Source organism: Quercus suber, unplaced genomic scaffold (assembly GCF_002906115.3).
Source record: "Quercus suber isolate HL8 unplaced genomic scaffold, Cork oak 2.0 scaffold_676, whole genome shotgun sequence".
Taxonomy (NCBI): Eukaryota; Viridiplantae; Streptophyta; class Magnoliopsida; order Fagales; family Fagaceae; genus Quercus; species Quercus suber.
The window spans coordinates 51,863-71,250 of NW_027070117.1; the positions used below are offsets into that span (position 1 = coordinate 51,863).

The window sequence follows — 19,388 nt, forward strand, 5'->3', positions numbered from 1 at the left end:
TCAAAAACTCGTGACGCAGCGAGACACTGATTTCTCGATATGGATTTGTCGTTTGTCGGTGGTAGAAAAGGATAAATGAAATATTTTTATTTTTTTTATATTTTATTTTTATAAAAAAAAAATAGTAAAAGAAAGTTCAACCCCCACGGGTTTGAGACTTCGATTATAAATTCCAAATCAAGAACCAGCAGTGATCACGCTCTCACTTCAACTCTCAAAGTATCCTCACTTCTCTATTCTCTTTCTCTCTATTTCTCTTTCATATCCCCATGGATCCCTACAAGGTACTCATTCAAATTCTTATAGTTTCTCTGATCTGTGATCTTGGTTCACCAATAAGATCCATGAGAAAAAAATATAACCTTATAGGAGAATTTATAAAGTGTTTTGCGGATCTTTGAATCTTTGTCATGTATTTTTAAGTAGAAAAGTGTGCAATTATGATCATTATGGTAATTAAGGTTTATAAGCTAAAGAGTTTGCTAAATATGGTTTTTATTTTTACATGTTGGTGATGATGCAGTATCGTCCATCAAGTGCTTACGATACACCGTACTGGACAACAAACTCGGGTCTTCCAGTTTCAAACAACACCTCGGCTTTGACAGTTGGATCCAGAGGTATTTTAGAGACTCTGTATGTTAATAATGTTTGTCTGTCTCACTATTTTAATTTTTTGTGCAACTATGTTGTATCTTGCTAAAAGCATAAACTGCGAGAGATCGGTGAAGTGGTAAGCAGCCTCCGACAAATAAGGGTGTACAAAAAAACAGGCGAGAAGGTCATTGTATTTATTAATATACATACGAATCCATACAACGTCGTCTCGTGTAAATTGAAGCAAATTAAAAACGAATCGTATCACATCATTTTTTAAAAATAAAATAAAAGCCAAACTCAAACTCAACAACGTGATCTAATTCAAACAATTAAAAAACCATCACATCAATAGTAAGGCCAACTTAAAAACCAACGGCTACGGTTAACTCCCAACGTCTTTTTGTTTTAATTTCTTCCCAAACTTTTTCTCTTATGTTATTAGATAATCTATAATATGATTCACGTGATATTATTCCAAACTTCCTATAAAAAAAAAAAGATATTATTCCAAACTAATAAAAAAAATATAAGTGATTTAGTATTGTTTTGCAAAATACATGCGCCTTTCTTTTTGGCCCGTGAAATAGACTGATTATTACTTAGAGCCTTTTTGTCACTTTGATGGACCTATTTGAGATAAGATGGTTAGTGATCAAACTTAAAATTTATGACATGCATAGGGATTCAGACCGAAGTTAGATCAAATGTGAGATTACAAGTTGTTTTTGATATTTTTGTTTTTTGTTTTTCGGAAGACTTTGTTTTTTCGTTTTTGATAAAGATAAAGTTGTTGATCTAAAATAACTGGGTATGTTTTTGGTTTTCTTTTTTCTTTTTTCTTTTTTTTAAAAAAAAACTGAGATCATAAAGATATTAATTTATGAAATATTTTAGAAAATTTTTTATATGAAAAGAAAAAAAAATTAATTTTTTTTTATATTTTTCATGAAAATAGCATCAATTTTTTAAAAATAATTTATTAACAATTACCCTAAAGATGATCATTATTTTTATTTACTATTATCAGTTTTTTCTCTATCATATTGACAGTTATCAATTTTCTAAACTTAAATATTCACTTTAGTTATAATTTGTAACATCACATCTTTTTGATCTTTTTGGAGACATCAAGATCGGAAATCTTCATTCTAAGTAATGTTAAAGACAATATTTTTCATATTAGTTGAGTTGATAAGTTTTTAATCGTTATCATTTAGATCCGCTATTAACATAATTTTATATTTACCATTAAAAATTTATCACTCAACAATAACATATTTTTTGAAAATCTCTGTTAAAAGTTATCATTACTTAAAACTTAAAAGTGAGATAAAAAGTGAAAATCAATTTTTATCTCACCTTTAAACAAATAAATCTATGGTAAGTTTGAGTGGAGAACAAATGAGAAAGTTAGAGGGAGAGAATTATATATAGGGTCTGTTTGGATATCGCTTATTTGCTGAAAACTGAAAATTTATTACTGAAAATACTGTAGTAAAATATTTTTTAAAAGATAAAATACTATTTATTTACTACTGTTCATGCGTTTTTGTTTTTATGCTTTAGTTAGTCCATGAAAAATGACAAAAAAAAAAATCCTATAGAATGATTTTTTTCTCCAAACCCATAATCGAATTATTTTGTTTTTTTATACTATTTATTTTTTTACACTATTCATGCTTGCAAAATATTAAGATGATCAAAGATAAAATAACTATTTCATTTACATATGTTTAAGTTTCAATTTTTTTAATATTTATTCAAAAGAAATGAATTTATAAATTAAATAATAAATAATATATGTATTTATATAAATTTTGGTATACGTAGTAAGAACAAAAAGAATATATAATAATAATATTATTTTTAAAATATTAATTCAACTCAACGTAATTAAGTGACATAACATTAACCAATAGTTAGAATTAACATTGGAATTACTTGATCCATAGTTCCATACTTATTATTTAGTGAAATAACAAGATTAAAATTGTTGAACTAAAAGGAAACGTTTTTGGACTTTTCCGTTAAAGTGAAACATGTCATTTGTTATGGGCTGCAGCCCAAGCATCTTGGGTCAAGCCGAAGTACAATCCAAATCTAGCCTAGATTAGTTAAGAAGAACATGTGTCTATTTGGGCGCAGATTCAGCTTTCTATTGCTGATTTATTTATTTAGTTATTTGTTGAAGTTAGTTATAAATATAATTGTACTTAGAAAAGCAAGACTTTAAAAAGTTGAACACACACGTTGGGACCATTGTCAGGGATTCATTCTTGTAATTATTTGACATGTTTGGGATGGGGGACTTCACACATTAGAAAAAATAGTCTTCGTTTGTTATGGTTTATAAATTAATTTACAAAAATTATGGGTCAATTTTTAAGGTTTTACATTTTTTTTAAGTTACAGATTAATCATACCCATATTATTTTTATCACATCAAAATAAGTTATACAGTAAAATTGTAATTTAAGTGATAGTCCAACAATGATAACATTTCCTATAGTATATTATGTCATTGATTTGAGCCTCACCTCCCCCTCCCCAACTATCTACTTATCAAAAAAATATGATAACATTCGCCGACCAATAACCATGATTATTTTGTTGGGGAATTCATAAAGGATTTTAAAATTTTAAATTAAGGTCTAGTTGTTAGTTGTTGGGTAAAAGGAAAAATAAAAAAGATTAATTAAAATAAAATTTCTATTCCTCCAAATTTCCCAATTTAGGGATTGAAAAATGGGAGGTTGAAAAATTGGAGGGATAATTAAGTTCAATTTCCTCTGATTCCCATCTCTTGAAAAAAATAAAAGGATTTGCGAAGATGAGGTTAGACAAAAGGATGAGTTTAGTAATGATGGAAAGTCAAAGCCATGTTGTATAATTTAACAGGAAAATGGCCCTGGATAGAACACAATGGACCCAAATGGTTAGGATAGAGATTTTTAGTATTGGAGTTGATAATTGACATTAGTTTTTTCGTTTCTTATTGGGGATTCATTTCTGTGTACTTTCTTTTTGTTCTAAAAGACATAACAGATTGAATATCTTAGGATGTTGTAAAATATATAGATCAGTTCAGAGAAGCTAGTATTGCATGCATTAATTTGGAATTGTGTTTCTGTTTTGTATTTGACAGGTCCAATTCTCCTTGAGGACTATCATTTGGTTGAGAAACTTGCCAACTTTGAGAGGGAGAGGATCCCAGAACGTGTTGTCCATGCTAGGGGAGCTAGTGCAAAGGGTTTCTTTGAGGTCACTCATGATGTTACTCACCTCACCTGTGCTGATTTCCTCCGAGCCCCCGGGGTTCAAACACCTGTCATTGTTCGTTTCTCTACTGTTATCCATGAGCGTGGTAGCCCTGAAACCCTGAGGGATCCTCGTGGTTTTGCAACCAAGTTCTACACTAGAGAGGTGAATTCATGATTTCACTATATATATATATATATGTGACAATTAACGTGATTTGTAGAAGAACTACCGCCAATAACATAATAAATAAAAGGCAGAGATGTTAGGTTATAAGATTTATGTAGTAAAATTTGTAATAACAGAAATATTACTCTTGTTCATAATATCTATCCTGATATGGTGGTTGCTTTTTTCCTTGTGAACTCAATGATCAGGGTAATTTTGATCTTGTGGGGAACAATTTCCCAGTCTTTTTTATGCGTGATTCAATGCAATTTCCAGATGTGGTCCATGCATTCAAGCCCAACCCAAAGACTAACATCCAAGAGATGTGGAGGATTCTTGACTACTGCTCTCACCTCCCAGAAAGTTTGAACACATTCACCTTCTTTTTTGATGATGTGGGTATTCCACAAGACTACAGGCACATGGATGGCTCCAGTGTCAACACCTATACTTTGATCAACAAGGCTGGGAAGGTGCTATATGTGAAATTTCACTGGAGACCAACTTGTGGAGTAAAGTGTTTGTTGGAGGAAGAAGCTATTAGGATTGGAGGAACTAATCACAGCCATGCCACCAAGGATCTCGTTGATTCAATTGCAGCTGGAAACTTTCCTGAATGGAAACTTTATGTCCAGACAATGGATCCTGATCATGAGGATAGATATGACTTTGACCCACTTGATGGAACCAAGACCTGGCCTGAGGACCTTTTGCCCCTGCAGCCAGTTGGTCGCATGGTGTTGAACAAGAACATTGATAACTTCTTTGCAGAGAATGAACAACTTGCTTTTAACCCTGCCTATGTGGTTCCTGGTATCTACTACTCCAATGATAAGGTGCTTCAGGGTCGTATCTTTGCCTATGGTGATACCCAAAGGCACCGTCTTGGACCAAACTACATGCAGATCCCAGTTAATGCTCCCAAATGTGCTCACCACAACAATCACCACGAGGGTTTCATGAATATCATGCACAGGGATGAGGAGGTACTAATTATTATAAGCCTACTTACTGCATCTTTTATTCAGACTTGCATTGCCTTGTACGGTTGTGCACCACAAATGAAATGTTGTAATTAAGATGCATGCTAAGGTGGTATTGCAATTTTATTCTTTTTTGATTTATGTAAAATAATTCCGATTAGTAATTATGATCATAATTTTTAGGTCAATTACTACCCTTCGAGGTTTGATTCTGCTCGTCCTGCTGAAAGGTTCCCCATTAATTCTGCTATCATCACTGGAAGGCGTGACAGGGTAAGTCTCCACCAATTGAATCTTCATTTTTGTCACAATGTAAATTTTACTATGGGGTTGTGGAATGGATTCAACATATGTGTGAGCCATATACCTTATTATCAAATTTCATGAATTTTGTGACATAAGTTAAGGAGATGGTTTGACAAATAAACATGACAAAGATGCATAAAAATGAATTGGAACTCAAAACATAATTTGTTGGTTTATGCAGCGCGTTATTGAGAAGGAAAACAACTTTAAGGAACCAGGAGAGAGATACAGATCCTGGGCACCAGACAGGTACTTGTATTGCTCCATTGTTATAAAATATATGGATGACAAATATGTATCATGTATGTCATTTTTAATGTATTGTTTCTTTTGCATTTCTCTTGTGATATTTTCCCAGGCAAGAAAGATTCATTCGCCGATGGGCTGAGGCTTTATCTGATCCTCGTGTCACCTATGAGATTCGCAGCGTCTGGATCTCATACTTGTCTCAGGTGAGCCTCTTTCTCTATTGCTTCAATTTGAACGGTAACATTGAAATTGTGATAGTGTGCTGATTTAATGATCTGTGTTGGAATTCGCTACAGGCGGACAGATCTCTAGGCCAGAAGGTAGCATCTCGTGTTAATGTGAGGCCAACCATGTGAATGTGAATGTAAATGTGAAGGGTGATGCAAGCTGGATCTTTGAGTTGAAGAGAGCACAAGTGAGATATGGAAATGAGAAATCAGTGTTATTTCAATAATCGCTGTGTAATATTATGTACTTATACTTTGGTGTTATGCAGCTCTTAAACTTCATGCTTCAATCTAATAAATCCCGTTTGTATATTTTTAACTTGCAAGTTCTATTTATGATTTATTGAGTTGAATTGCTCCGTCAATTTACTTGTATGCTGTGATGTAATCAAAGGTGCTTAGGCACTTTTCAGTAACTAGTAAGTTAAGGGTTACAACATTTTTCACAAAAATTTTCACGACTGCTGACATGGCCTGTTGTGATTGGTGCATAATAAAAATGGTGTCAGTGGTGAATTTAGATAAAAGTGATGTTTTTACAACAATCACAACAGGCCATGTCAGCAGTTGTGAAAAGTTTTGTGAAAAATGTTGTGATCCTTAACATACTCAACATCTTTAGAGGCAAGAGTCTCAATAAATTCAAGGGGAAATAAAAATTAAAAACAGAAACCGTAGGCTTATGAAACAGAACAAAAAGGGGATTTTTTAGTCGACACCGCAAATGCCAAGCAAAAGGTTGTCTTTCTTCTTCCCTATATCCTTTCAAGGCTATATCTGCAGTCTACGAGAGGTATGATTCGTTCCTTTTTCATTATTTTCCTTCTCTCTATTTGTTTATTTTTATTAAAACATTATAATGCATTAGATAGTATGATTCAAGCTCATTACATATAGTAACTTTAACTAAGAATTTAGCTCTCACTTCACTTGGACTGTTGGACAAGTATATTTTTTATGCCTAATAGTCTAATACCTCGGATGATATACAAGTACTTGGCATCTCAAATGATACATACACTTCAGGCTTTTTAAGATCACTCTACGACATAATGTAAGGTTGGGTTAAGTAGGGTCCAGAAACAAAAGCCTACCGTAGGGTTGGGCTAAGTAAGCTCTAGAGGTGCAATGCGTGGGACTCCAAAGGTGTTTCCAAGGAAGTGGGCCACTAGAGAGAATTATAATATCCAGACTAGAGCCCTCGTAACCAAGCTTTGCTGGGCTATCAAGCAAAATGGAAGTTTTTCTTTATTTTTTGGATAATAAAAAAGGGTAAGGAGTTTCTCTACCTAAACGTGACCATAGTAACAACAGATTTGGAAGTAGGTGAACTTGTAAACGAAAACCGCCTTTGGGTCAAAACAGTAATCCGGAATTTTTTTTAAGGTAGCTAGTCTTTGTTGCAAACAAGCTCTAAGAAGCAAAGCCTCCTGGCTATGGTTGGGCATTAAAAAAAAAAAAAAAAAACCATCAAGCCAGCCCATCTATCATTTGGAATGACCCCTGGATACCAAACTAGCTAGACAATTAAAACTAAACCCAGAAAAAATTCTCCTCATCTAAGTACTTTTTGGTAACTTTAAGCCTCTTTGTGATACTGACGAGCGAACAAGACAGCCCATCTATGTCATCTTTTTACAAAATATCTTGGCCCAAGTACCGTGGAAAACTCCAACATTGCCCCTTAAGGCCTTAACACCCAAAGCCTATCACATCTATGTATGAAAGATTGGATCAAATCCATCCTCAATCCTAGCCATAGGGTGGGGTTTCAGAGATGGAATAGCCCAATTCAAGGCCTTTCAAAGAATATGTAGCCCAAAAAATCCCAAGAATAGCTAACATTGCGGCCCACTACTTAGCAAGCTGGGCTTTCAAAGTAAATTCTAGGCCCTTCAAAGAATGCGTCTAGTCCTATTGGTTTATGGATAAGCGTTAGGATTTCATTGGATGTTTTTTTTTTTGTTTGAGAAAGAATTTCATTGAATGTGATTGTACCAATTAAGTGTGATAATAAATAAGTATTTGAATTATTTTTTGTGATTGGTAACACTGACACATCAATTATAAAATGTTTTTGTAATAAAATTTGTAATATCTCCCTACCATCACTGTCATTCTAAATTTCTAACAGTTGTTCTTTGTTGTTTTAACATAATTTAACTTTCTTTAATGCGGTTTCTTTTTTATTTCTGGGCCAAATTGTGGAGGAAATCTTGTAGTTACAAGTGAGATATTGTGCCATGTTGCTCAATGCTGATAGATTTTATAAATTACAAGATATATTCATTGTTAAACCTGTTGCATTTGAGAAATCATAACCATGAAAGTTTGCTTCAGGTTACTGTTTCACTAACAACATTGAGAGGAAAAAAAGGTTATGATCATAGAAAAGATAAACTCTAGTTGCCATTTTTTGGTGTCTAAGCCTTTCTCATTGATCCATTGTTGCTGTTGTTGTTGTTGTTAGTTTTTTTTTTTTTTTTTTTTTTTTTCATGAAAGATTATTATAACAGTTGGCTGTAACTAGTCACTAAAATTAGAACAGCATAACACAATATGAAGTTGTTGAGTTGCATTGAGCAAAAAGACATATTCTAGTTCTGTCACCAGTCTCCATTTTGTACACTTTTAGCAAATTCATTGTATTCCTCCATTGCAGGGAAAGAGGTTGAAAGGATGAAGGTTCTAATATATCTTGAATGGTTCAGTCCAAAAAGTGAAAAGCAATTGGATATGAATGCGTGAAGTTTGCTGATGACCAGGTAAATGAAACTGCCTCATTTTTATGTTTAGCCTTAATGAATCTTCCATTTGTTAGCTCTGCCAAATGTTATGGGAAACCTGCCATTTAGGAACCAAAAAAAAAAAAAACCACAACACTAAATTAAGTTCTAGAAAAAAGCTAAACAAAAAAATCAGGTTATCTTATCTTATTGGCTTATTGCCAATATCAATTCCTACATGTAGACCACAAAATTTTCATATGAATTACAGTACAGCTAAAAGATTGAAGTAATAATTTAGGGTGACCGCGTAAAAGAGTTCCAACTGAAAGCAAAGATTAGAGAACAGCTGAGTTATGCAGGCAAGAGGATGCTAATCCTGCAATTTTTGCCTCTATAAGATCTGAATGCAAATGATAATAATTACCACCAGAACAACACTAAAATAGATTAGAAAATCATATGCAAAAGGCACCTCATAGAGTCATATAGGCCTTGAAGAGATATAATTTGAGCTAAATTTAGAGAGGTTAATAATGAACTAACATGAACTCGATTCTATTAAAAAAACATGTATTCAAACATTTTGTTAGTTTAATTTATTCTATAGATTTAAACTATAAATATTGTGGATGTCAGAGACTCAGAGGCTTAATTGGTCTTTTGCCTTTAATCTTCAAACAAAAGATGGGGATTCAAAAGAAAAGATATGCTTTGTTTGTTTGTTCTTTTTTTTTTTTTCTTTGGGGGGGGGGGGGTAATCCATACAAAAAATAAATGGATAATGATATAATTAAATCTTGGAGTTTGACTTTAATTTTTAATTAAACACTAAAATTTAATTTTTGTCAATGTTAACCTTATAATTTTAGAATTGTTGCAATATATACCTTTATTAAGTCTTTATGATTGATCTTCTCCAAAAAAAAGTCTTTATCATTGGAAGGGAAAAAGTCTTTATCATTATTTAATAACAACAAAAGTCTATATAAGTTTTACTTAAAATTTATCAAAGTACAAACAATAAACCTTTTTAAAGAATGGTAGGTGATACTTTGGAAAAAAAAAAAAAAATCTCAAAGTAGTAATATTTTTTTGTAAAAGTAGTAGCTTATACTTCAACAAAGATATTGTTTAGTGCTCCCTCTATTAGATGAGATATAATGAGGACATGTGACACTTTTATGCATCATGTTATGTCATGTCAAGTGTACTGGAATATTGGATGTTAGCCAAACTCTAACTTTATATTACTTTTATTTAATAAAAATTTACCATTTGTTTAAATTGTAATGATTTTGAAATTATAGATAGATATTTGATATTGAAGGAATCAAAAACTCTAGATGTTTTTTCTTCATTAAAAAAAAAAAAAAAAAACTCTAGTAGCTCTCAAGGTTTTTAGCTTATTGGTTGATATTTTTGGATAGATGTATAAAATTTATACACCTCTATACTGAACAGTGGCTGTGGTAGCCCAATGCCACCTAATTTTTCATTTTTCTTTCTCATGGGGAGCCACCTAACCAGACCAAGCTTCTCTCTCTCATGATAATGTAGACGGTTAGATATATTATGGCACAAGTGGTTCAAACCAATTGTAAGCTAAAGCATTTGTAGAACAAACAACTTGACTTTGAGTTAATTTATGATTAGTCCAAGACTTTCACACCATGAACGTAAGCTGTCACGCTAAATCACATAAACCTTTGTGTGCTTTCTTTTTCATATTATTGCTCATTCAATCATCATATACAATCAAACAACAAATTTACACAGACAATTAAAGCTACTCGCCTCAACTAATTTCTACCCACCACCAAAAATTCCCCTAACATCTCTAGTGTCTAGATTTGAAACATAAAAAAGGCAACCAAAATCCCCAAGCCACAAGGCATGATGCGACGTGGTAGATTTTCCTTGCCTAAAGAGAGAGGCTGAATATGACTACTGACGCCAAACTTTATTAATAAATCCAACTATAATTCAGATATTTTTGTGTAAACTTTGTGCTTTTTTTCTTTCACGCAAATGTTGTGTATTTCTCTTGTTCATTTACACAACATACAAGCATAGAATTTTCATGATATTAAAGTAGACATGTTGGTCTCTAAACTATAGAATAAGTAGTATCTCTTAGCCGACTTGTGTTACAGAAGTTTGGATTCACTAGGGCTCAGCGTAGAAGAAAATGTGCTCTTCTAAGGTTTCGCCATTCGCTGCCAATTGTTCTGTGTAAGGTGCATTTATTCACAAAGACTTGGCAAGCAAGTTCCTGTAATTAAACTCAAACACAAATACTCAAGGTAGTTAGGGTTGTAATCAAGTTGAGTTGAGTCAAGTAGTGAATATTTGAGCTTCATTTGACAAAATAAATTCAAATGATTCAATCCTGTAACAATGTTCAAATTTGAACTTTTCAAAAATTCCAAAAGCTTGAGCTTTGCTTGGCTCAAATTGATTTATTTGTTACATTGAGCTCAAGCTTAAACACAACCTAGATTTTTCCAAGAAGTACACAAAACACATACAGAAAGGGGGTTTGGGTCTAAGGATACAATTTAGTTAAGAGTAAATTTTATTGAAATTTAGGTCATTATCTATCTGGAATACAATTCAATTAAGGGTACGTTTAGAATAGAGAGAGTAGAGAGAGTATAACTGTATAAGGTTGTAGTTCTTAACCGGGCCCAATATGATTTTTGCAATTTTTTCTGGACATACATTTTTTCACACATTTTGACATTATGTACACCCTTAGGGTTACATCACATACACATGAAGACCACCATTGTTGTGAAATTAATCTCATCAATGCTAAACATATGTATTAGTTGTGGTAAAGTGTGTGCAAGAGAGTGTCCCTAAACTTTTTGTGATTTGTGCTTCAGCTTTATTTTTTGTCTTATTTAATTTTGCTGAGATCTTTTTATTTGTCTTAATTTATTCTCAGACTGAATAAAGATAAAAAATGTTGGGCCCATAAAAGACAGCCTTGACTCTTTGTGGCTAAGCTCACCCCAATCCAGCCCATTCTAATCTATTCGGCATATTACGCAATTAGCAGCTTTCACACACAACACACTCTTCTTCTTCTTTTTCTTTTTTTTCGAGATTTTCATGATATTTATTTTAATAATGACTGCTTTGATATTTTTAGAATTAAAAGTTTTAAAATACTTTTTATAAATATGTGAAAATAGTCCCAATTAATGTATTAAATTATATAAAAATGTTGGATTTTTTTCCTAATTCATGAATATTAAATAATAATATATTTTACATTAAAAATGTTATGTTCAAATTCAATCTAAGCTTGGGTTAAGCTTATAAACAATGTTTGAACTTGAATTTGTCAAAATTCAAAAAGTTTGAGCTTGGCATTCATTTATCAAGTTAAGATTGAGTTTAATATCAAAATTAAGTTCAAGCATAATATAACTTGAACTTAAGCACAACTTAAAATTTTCCAAGAACACAATAGGCAAACACACACATAGAGAGGTAATACTTACCTTTGTGAGGTGAGTCTGAATCTATAGATACAATTCAGTTAAGAGTGATCTAGTTGGAATATTATTTTTTTATGTACTAATTCATTGAATGTAAATAAATTAATTTATAACAAAATTGAAATTAATAATTTAAATATATAGATATATATAAACTTGTGGGGTCTGTTTTTGTAGCCCTAGCCCCAAAGGATATGGGTCAAAGGCCCAACGAACCCAGAACAATGAATTTGTAGAGAATGGATCGAAGGTTTAGGTGCTAGCCGGCGTTTACGAAGTATGAACTCCTTTCTCTTTTATTGAAAAAGGTATTTAGAACGGTTTACAACTAGGGGATGCTCCTCGGCTCATGGCCGAGGAGACTTTTCTCCCACTCCACCCCCCCATAAGAGCCCTCTCCAACCCCCCTTACTAGTACCGTCCCTCAAGTGCTTACAATTCACCCTTCTGGACTACAAACTCTGGTGCTCCTGTTTGGAACAACAACTCCTCGTTGACCGTTGGATCCAGAGGTATAAATTTGGTCTCACTATTTTTTTCTGTTGTTGTTGTTGTTGTTTTGGATTATGAGCTAGTGAATGTTTTAATTTTTAAATCATATATATGTGTTTTAAAGTTATGAAATTTTTCTTATGATTGAGTGGGATGTGTATTTGTGATGGATTTTTATGTTGGATTGAATTTGTTGAATCCTTTTTCATCTGGGGTTTCAAATATGAATAGAAATTTTTGATAAAGTTCTATTTTTTTATAGAATAGAATAGAAAATATGACCAAAAAGAATATAACCTTTACTGTTGAGTAGGATGTGTATTTGTGATGGATTTTTATGCTAGATTGAAATTGTTGAATCCTTTTTCATCTGGGGTTTCAAATTTGAATAGAAATTTTTGATAAAGTTCTATTTTTTGATAGAATAGACTAGAAAGTATTACCAAAAAGAATATAACCTTGACTGTTGAGGGCTTGGATGATGTTGTTGTGAAATAGAATGATTATTCAAACCATTTTAGTTTCTGTGTGGCACCTTACCATCACTATTGTTGTTATTGCTATTGTACTTCTTGTTACTCTTGCTATGATTATTCCTAGTTTAATATCGTCACTTTTATTAATGCTAGGTGTTGGATTTTTCATGATGGATGTGCTCAACTTTTGTGGAATAAGATGCTAATTTAGTGTTCAAATCCAAAACATTTTTAAGGACTATCTGACTGAGATTGGACCAATTATGAGATTGAGAACAGCTTCTGTTTTGAAATATTCGACCTTTCTTAACTGGGTTTTTTTGTTTTTATTGTTGTTGACAGTTATCTATTTCTTAACTATTCACTTTATAATTCATCACATTTACTTATTTTTCAACTTTTTGAAAAGGTTTTATCTAGAAAAAGTGAAGTTTTAAAAAGTGGTACATTAAAAAAGTGCGGTTTGAAAATGCGTTACCAAACCAGCACACTTTTAGGTATTTCATTCTTGTATGTTTTCTTACTTTTCATGAAAAGAGAATGGTTCAGCAAAGTGCACTGAACAGTATTAGGTTCAAATTTAGGGATTTGCACAGATGCTGTAAGACAAAAGGGATGAGTTATGTAATGATAGAAAAGCCTTCTTTCTGTATAATTTAACAGGAAAATTTTCCTGAATAGAGCATAATGGAAGTATACACTCATTGGCCCAAATGGTTAGGGATTTATTATTATTATTATTTTTGGGTTGTTTCTTGTTGGGAATTCATTTCTGTGTACTTTTGTTCTAAAAAGGCATAATGGATTGAGTAGCTTATAATATTGCTAAACTATGTTTCAATAAGGGAAGGATATATTTAGTTACATCTAGCTACATCATATTGGAAAATGTTGAATTTTGTTGGTCTCCTTCAGGTGTACTTTTCTTTTCCCCATAAACAAATAGGGTTGAGAAGCTGCATTTAAGATTTGAACTCTGTTTCTGGTTTACAGGTCCAATTCTCCTTGAAGACTATCATCTGGTGGAAAAACTTGCACAATTTGATAGGGAGCGGATCCCAGAACGTGTTGTCCATGCTAGGGGAGCCAGTGCAAAGGGTTCTTCGAGGTCACCCATGATATATCTAACCTTACATGTGCTGATTTCCTGCGAGCCCCTGGAGTTCAGACACCTGTCATTGTCCGTTTCTCCACTGTTATCCACGAGCGTGGTAGCCCTGAAACCCTGAGGGATCCTCGAGGATTTGCAGTGAAGTTTTACACCAGGGAGGTTAGGGTTCATTTAATAGTGGATGTTATTAATACTCTGACTGTATTGGATGACATTGTGTGTGTTTGACCCTATTGATGATAGTGGTAGTCTTTTTTTTGTGCGTGCGTGCGTGTGTGTTGTATTATGTAGATTTGATGAATATTTTTTAGCAGTGTATGTAGCTGCTCCTCAAATGGGCTCTAGCGACAATACGATTTGCCACTGAATTATAGTACTTGCAAAATTATAAATATTTTACTTCAATAATTGTTAGTTTTCATATTGGCATTTTGTTACATCTTTTTTTTTTTTTTTGGGAAACAATAGAGGGGGGGGGGGGGGATGGTTTTTACAGCATGTGAATATTTATTTTAAAGAAAATAATGTTCCAAGATTTATCCAGGTGTAAAATCATCCTGGAATTAGTTGTCGCTTTTTGAATAAAATTATAAATTTTATATACATACGACTGAATTTATTTCACTTTACCTTCTAATACTGTTTATAAGCATTCAAGTTCCCTGTTTTGTTCATATCTTGACCTTTACTGCTTGTGCGCTCAGGGTAATTTTGATCTAGTTGGGAACAATTTCCCTGTCTTTTTTGTCCGTGATGGTATGAAATTTCCTGACATGGTCCATGCTCTCAAACCCAACCCTAAGTCTCACATTCAGGAGAATTGGAGGATTGTAGACTTCTTCTCCCACCATCCAGAAAGTCTGCACATGTTCACCTTCCTATTTGATGATTTGGGTGTTCCACAAGATTACAGGCACATGGAAGGTGCAGGTGTTAACACCTACACATTGATCAACAAGGCTGGGAAGGCGCACTATGTCAAATTTCACTGGAAACCCACTTGTGGGATCAAGTGCTTGTTGGATGAAGAGGCTATTAAGGTTGGAGGAGCTAATCACAGCCATGCCACACAGGATCTCTACGACTCAATTGCAGCTGGAAACTATCCTGAATGGAAACTTTACATTCAGACAATTGATCCAGATTATGAGGACAGATTTGACTTTGACCCACTTGATGTAACCAAAATCTGGCCTGAGGACATTTTGCCCCTGCAGCCAGTTGGGCGCTTGGTCTTGAATAAGAACATTGATAACTTCTTTGCAGAAAACGAACAACTTGCATTTTGCCCTGCCATTGTGGTTCCTGGGGTCTACTACTCAGATGATAAGCTGCTCCAGACTCGTATCTTTTCCTATTCTGATACTCAGAGGCACCGTCTCGGACCAAACTATCTGCAACTCCCAGTTAATGCTCCCAAGTCTGCTCATCACAACAATCACCATGAGGGTTTCATGAATTTCATGCACAGGGATGAGGAGGTACTTAAGCTAGCTACTGCATCTTTTAGTCAGTCAGACTTGTATGCTACCTTGGTGCCTTAGGCCCACAAATGGTGTAAGATGCTAAGGTGGTATTGCAATTTTATGCTTGTTTCATTCATATAGATTTACTCTGAAAAGTTATTATGATCACAATTTTTAGGTCAATTACTTCCCTTCGAGGTTTGATCCTGTTCGTCATGCTGAGCAGTTTCCAGTTCCTCCTGCTGTCTACACTGGAAAGCGTGAGAAGGTCAGTTTCCACCTATTGCATCTTTGTTTGTCACAGTATAATTTAGACTGGGGGCGGTTGTTGAATGCGTTCACCCATGTTACTCACAATTGTATAAGCCTTACACATTTGTTGGTTTGGCAAAGCTGTTACCTTGCTGAGATCATCTTCAAGCAGTATAGCATGTGCTTGATCTTCTTGATTGCATGATAAGAAACGTGAAAAAGAAAATAAAGTTGCGTTTCTTTTTCCTTCTCCTTGTCCTCAACTAATAGGAATGTTGAAAAATTGAAATTATCTTCTTTCCTGGATTTTATGGCATAAGTTAGTTCAAGTTTGACAAACAAACATGAAAATATGGTCAAAAAATGAATTGGAGTTCACACTGAATTTGTTCGTTAATGCAGTGCATCATTGAGAAGGAGAACAACTTTAAGCAACCAGGAGAGAGATACAGATCCTGGGCACCAGACAGGTACCTGTGTTCCTCCATGTTTTTAATATAATACTTGGATACCATGTATGAATGTCAATTTAATATATATTTTTTCTTTTGCGTCTCTTGTTATCTTTTTCTAGGCAAGAGCGATTTATCCGCCGATGGGTTGATGCGTTAGCTGAGCCACGTGTCACTCATGAGATCCGCAGCATCTGGATCTCATACTGGTCTCAGGTTAGTCTCTCTCTATTGCTTCAAAATTTATAGATGTGATTATTGAAATGTCAAAATTTGAATGGTAGCGTTGGATTAATTTTGATATTGCACTGATTTGATATTCTCTGCTGGCATTGTCTACAGGCTGACAAATCTCTGGGTCAGAAGATAGCATCTCGCCTTAATGTGAGGCCAACCATGTGAAGGGTGGTGCAAGCAATGTTTTTAATTGGAGAGAGTACAGTAAGAAAGAATACATGTGAGAGGATTCTGGTCATTTGGAAGGATAAATCAGTGTTGATCCTGCAATTTGTGTAATATTATCATATACTAAAACTTGCATGTTCCACTATTTAACCTGATATTCAATCTAATAAATGCCGGTTGTATGTGCATATTTTATCTATGGTTACGTGGAGTTGAATTGTCCTTTCATTTCCTTGTATACTGTGCGGTTGGGCTAAGTAATATTTGATGCGTTCCCATTGGGTCTTGCAAATGGTATATGTTAGTGGATTTTAGCATCAAAACCATACAAGTGTTCATTATCCAGTATTGTAATTGTAAAAAAATTTACAATTGTGCTACAGTAGCATCTTATTTATATGATGCTTCTGTAGCACAATGGTATTCTTAAAAATCATTTTTGAATGGTCTCTTTCCTACTTTTTATTAATAATTCCAACAAAAATTCTCTTTCCTACTTTTTGGGTTATATATTTTATTGTGTAGGTGTATTATTTTAATGTGTTGTATAGGAAAATAAAAGCTAAAATGTTAGATGTGTTGTAAAATAGTATGATATAATTGATAAATTAGGTTTTGAGATAGTAAAATAAATTTTTTTGAAGAAACCGGATATGAATGCATGTTCCAAGCAAGATTCAGGTTAGTCCATCTCTTAACAAACCGACCCCACAGTAAACTGTTTTGTGAGAACAAGCAAGATTCAGGTTAGTCCATCTCTTAACAAACCGACCTTTCAATCTCGAAGGACAACTGTGGTCACTAAAGCCCTCTATTTATCAGCCAAAGCTGTATCTCACAATTCATTTTAAAAGGTTTGTCTGGTTTGTTCCATGGTTTGGTTGTCAATGGGGCTTTCACTTTTGAGGTAATTAAGGTTGGAAATATTTTTGAGTTCATTGTATTTATTGTTTGACCACCAGATGATCTTGTTAACTTGGGAGTGTCTAGTCTTGAAGCAACAATTATGATGGATTGCATTTGAAGTTTTAAGGAGGAATAGTGTCATTTTTATAGAGGGATGGAAGAGATTCAGCGAAAGATTACGGCTAGTTTCAGAGACTATGTTTCAACTTTCAATCAAGTGACTCGTCCAAAGACCATAGAAATTTGTTGTGGAACAGACCACCGATAGCTGTATCCCAATCTAGAAGAACTGTCACACGAGCCTTTTTATCTGCCAAAGCTGTGTATCCCAATCTTGAAGGATAGCTGCCATAACTCATTTCTATGGTATTTGGTCTAGTCATTAGAACCTTGCTTTTAGAGCAACACAAATTCAAGACTTGGGTGATGGAGTTAGTCGTTCATCCTTTATCATTGTCGTTATTGGATTTTGGCCAGTGGCCGAGGCCATAGGAGTGTTATTGGAATAGTGGGATCCAGGAGGAGGGTGCCTGCCTAGGGATCAAGCTCAAAATGAGAGTGCCATTGTTAAGGAGTTGTCTAATAGGGAAAAAAAAGTTATCTTATGAGTTAAGAGAGTCTCGTGAGACCTTCCTCTCACAATATGTGGGATTTATACTGTGAGGACTGCGTATAATGTGCTTCATTTCCAGCAAGTTAATACACAACAGGGTTAATCATTAAATCATAGGGAAGGTGAGCAATTTTGAAGGAAACTGTGGGGTGTGCGGGTTAATAACAAACTGAAAATCCTCAAGTGATGAGCATGTTGAGATAATTTGGTCAGACGGAAAATACTTTGATACTCGACTTGTGAATGTTGCGGAGCTAAGGCTGAAACGTTCACCCATGCTCTTTTGATTTGCTCATACACTACAGAAGTTTGGCAAGCTGGTCTAAAGAGAATTGGTGCTTTAGTCCATAATATTGTTTTTGAATGCAGTAGATAACTTGTTGAACCGTCTACAAAAACCTGAAATTGGAAATTTTTTTAATACAAATTGCATGTATGCTTTTGATAGTATTTGGTGTACAGGAAATGAGACCAGAGTAAGAAAGGCATTCGGAATGCAGTTGCTTATGCTTCAGAGTACATGGAAATTAGTCATTCATCCTATATTAAGTTTATTATTCTGAGATTTTGTTATATTGATTTTGCAAAGTTTGCAATAGTTATTCTTTCTCTAATTGTAGAAGTTGTTTGGGCTTGATTGTTTGATAATTTTTTTGGGTTGGGTAGTAATATTTTAACTGGATTGGACTAGTGCATTGCTAATAAATTAAACCTAAGGGCATTTCCAATCAGGAAATTTTTCATCCAAATTTTAATTAAAAAATCGCTTTTTCTCTTTTATCTAATTATTTTTTAAAATAAAACTAACAAACTCTTCATTCTTTTCTCTATTCAATTAAATATTCATTAATTATTTTTTTTTTTTTTTGGAAAGTGAGAAGAGAGGGGAGATGGATGAATTTTATTTGCAAAAACAAATGGCTCATCTACAATAGCTCTCTTGGTGTGGCTATCACAAAGTTTTTGCACGATGTACAATGCAACTTGTTATTAGTTTTCTACAATATTTCAATAAGATTTAGCTTAACTGGTTGGTACCTCAATTTCCAATAGAGACATTCGGGATTCAGATTCTCACCCTTAACTATCAAAGTATAAAAAAAAAATTTAAATAAATTTCATTGTAAAAAATCATAAACTTTAGATATTTTACAGACAAAATAAAAGACACTTCAGAATAGTATTG

The 19,388-nt window shown here is 33.6% G+C and overlaps 2 protein-coding genes across 3 annotated transcripts; both read left to right on the forward strand.

Moving 5' to 3' along the window:
* The first annotated feature begins 167 nt into the window (after positions 1–167).
* On the forward strand, positions 168–6,103 carry LOC112031912 (catalase isozyme 3). Of its 2 annotated transcripts, XM_024064618.2 has the most exons (8): positions 168–284; positions 524–620; positions 3,746–4,023; positions 4,236–5,012; positions 5,193–5,282; positions 5,497–5,564; positions 5,674–5,767; positions 5,861–6,103. In XM_024064618.2, exons 1-8 carry the CDS (start codon positions 270–272, stop codon positions 5,918–5,920), a joined length of 1,479 nt encoding a protein of 492 aa, XP_023920386.1. In that variant the 5' UTR covers positions 168–269; the 3' UTR covers positions 5,921–6,103. The 2 variants fall into 2 exon arrangements, with proteins under 2 accessions (XP_023920386.1, XP_023920385.1); XM_024064617.2 differs by lacking the exon at positions 168–284 and having other exon boundaries at positions 491–620.
* On the forward strand, positions 203–16,882 carry LOC112016589 (catalase isozyme 1). Its single transcript, XM_065766044.1, is given in 9 exon segments — positions 203–284; positions 12,445–12,541; positions 13,991–14,092; positions 14,095–14,267; positions 14,813–15,589; positions 15,753–15,842; positions 16,229–16,296; positions 16,401–16,494; positions 16,621–16,882. Coding segments are annotated over 9 exon segments (1,476 nt in total). The 5' UTR covers positions 203–269; the 3' UTR covers positions 16,681–16,882.
* The last annotated feature ends 2,506 nt before the right edge of the window (positions 16,883–19,388 follow it).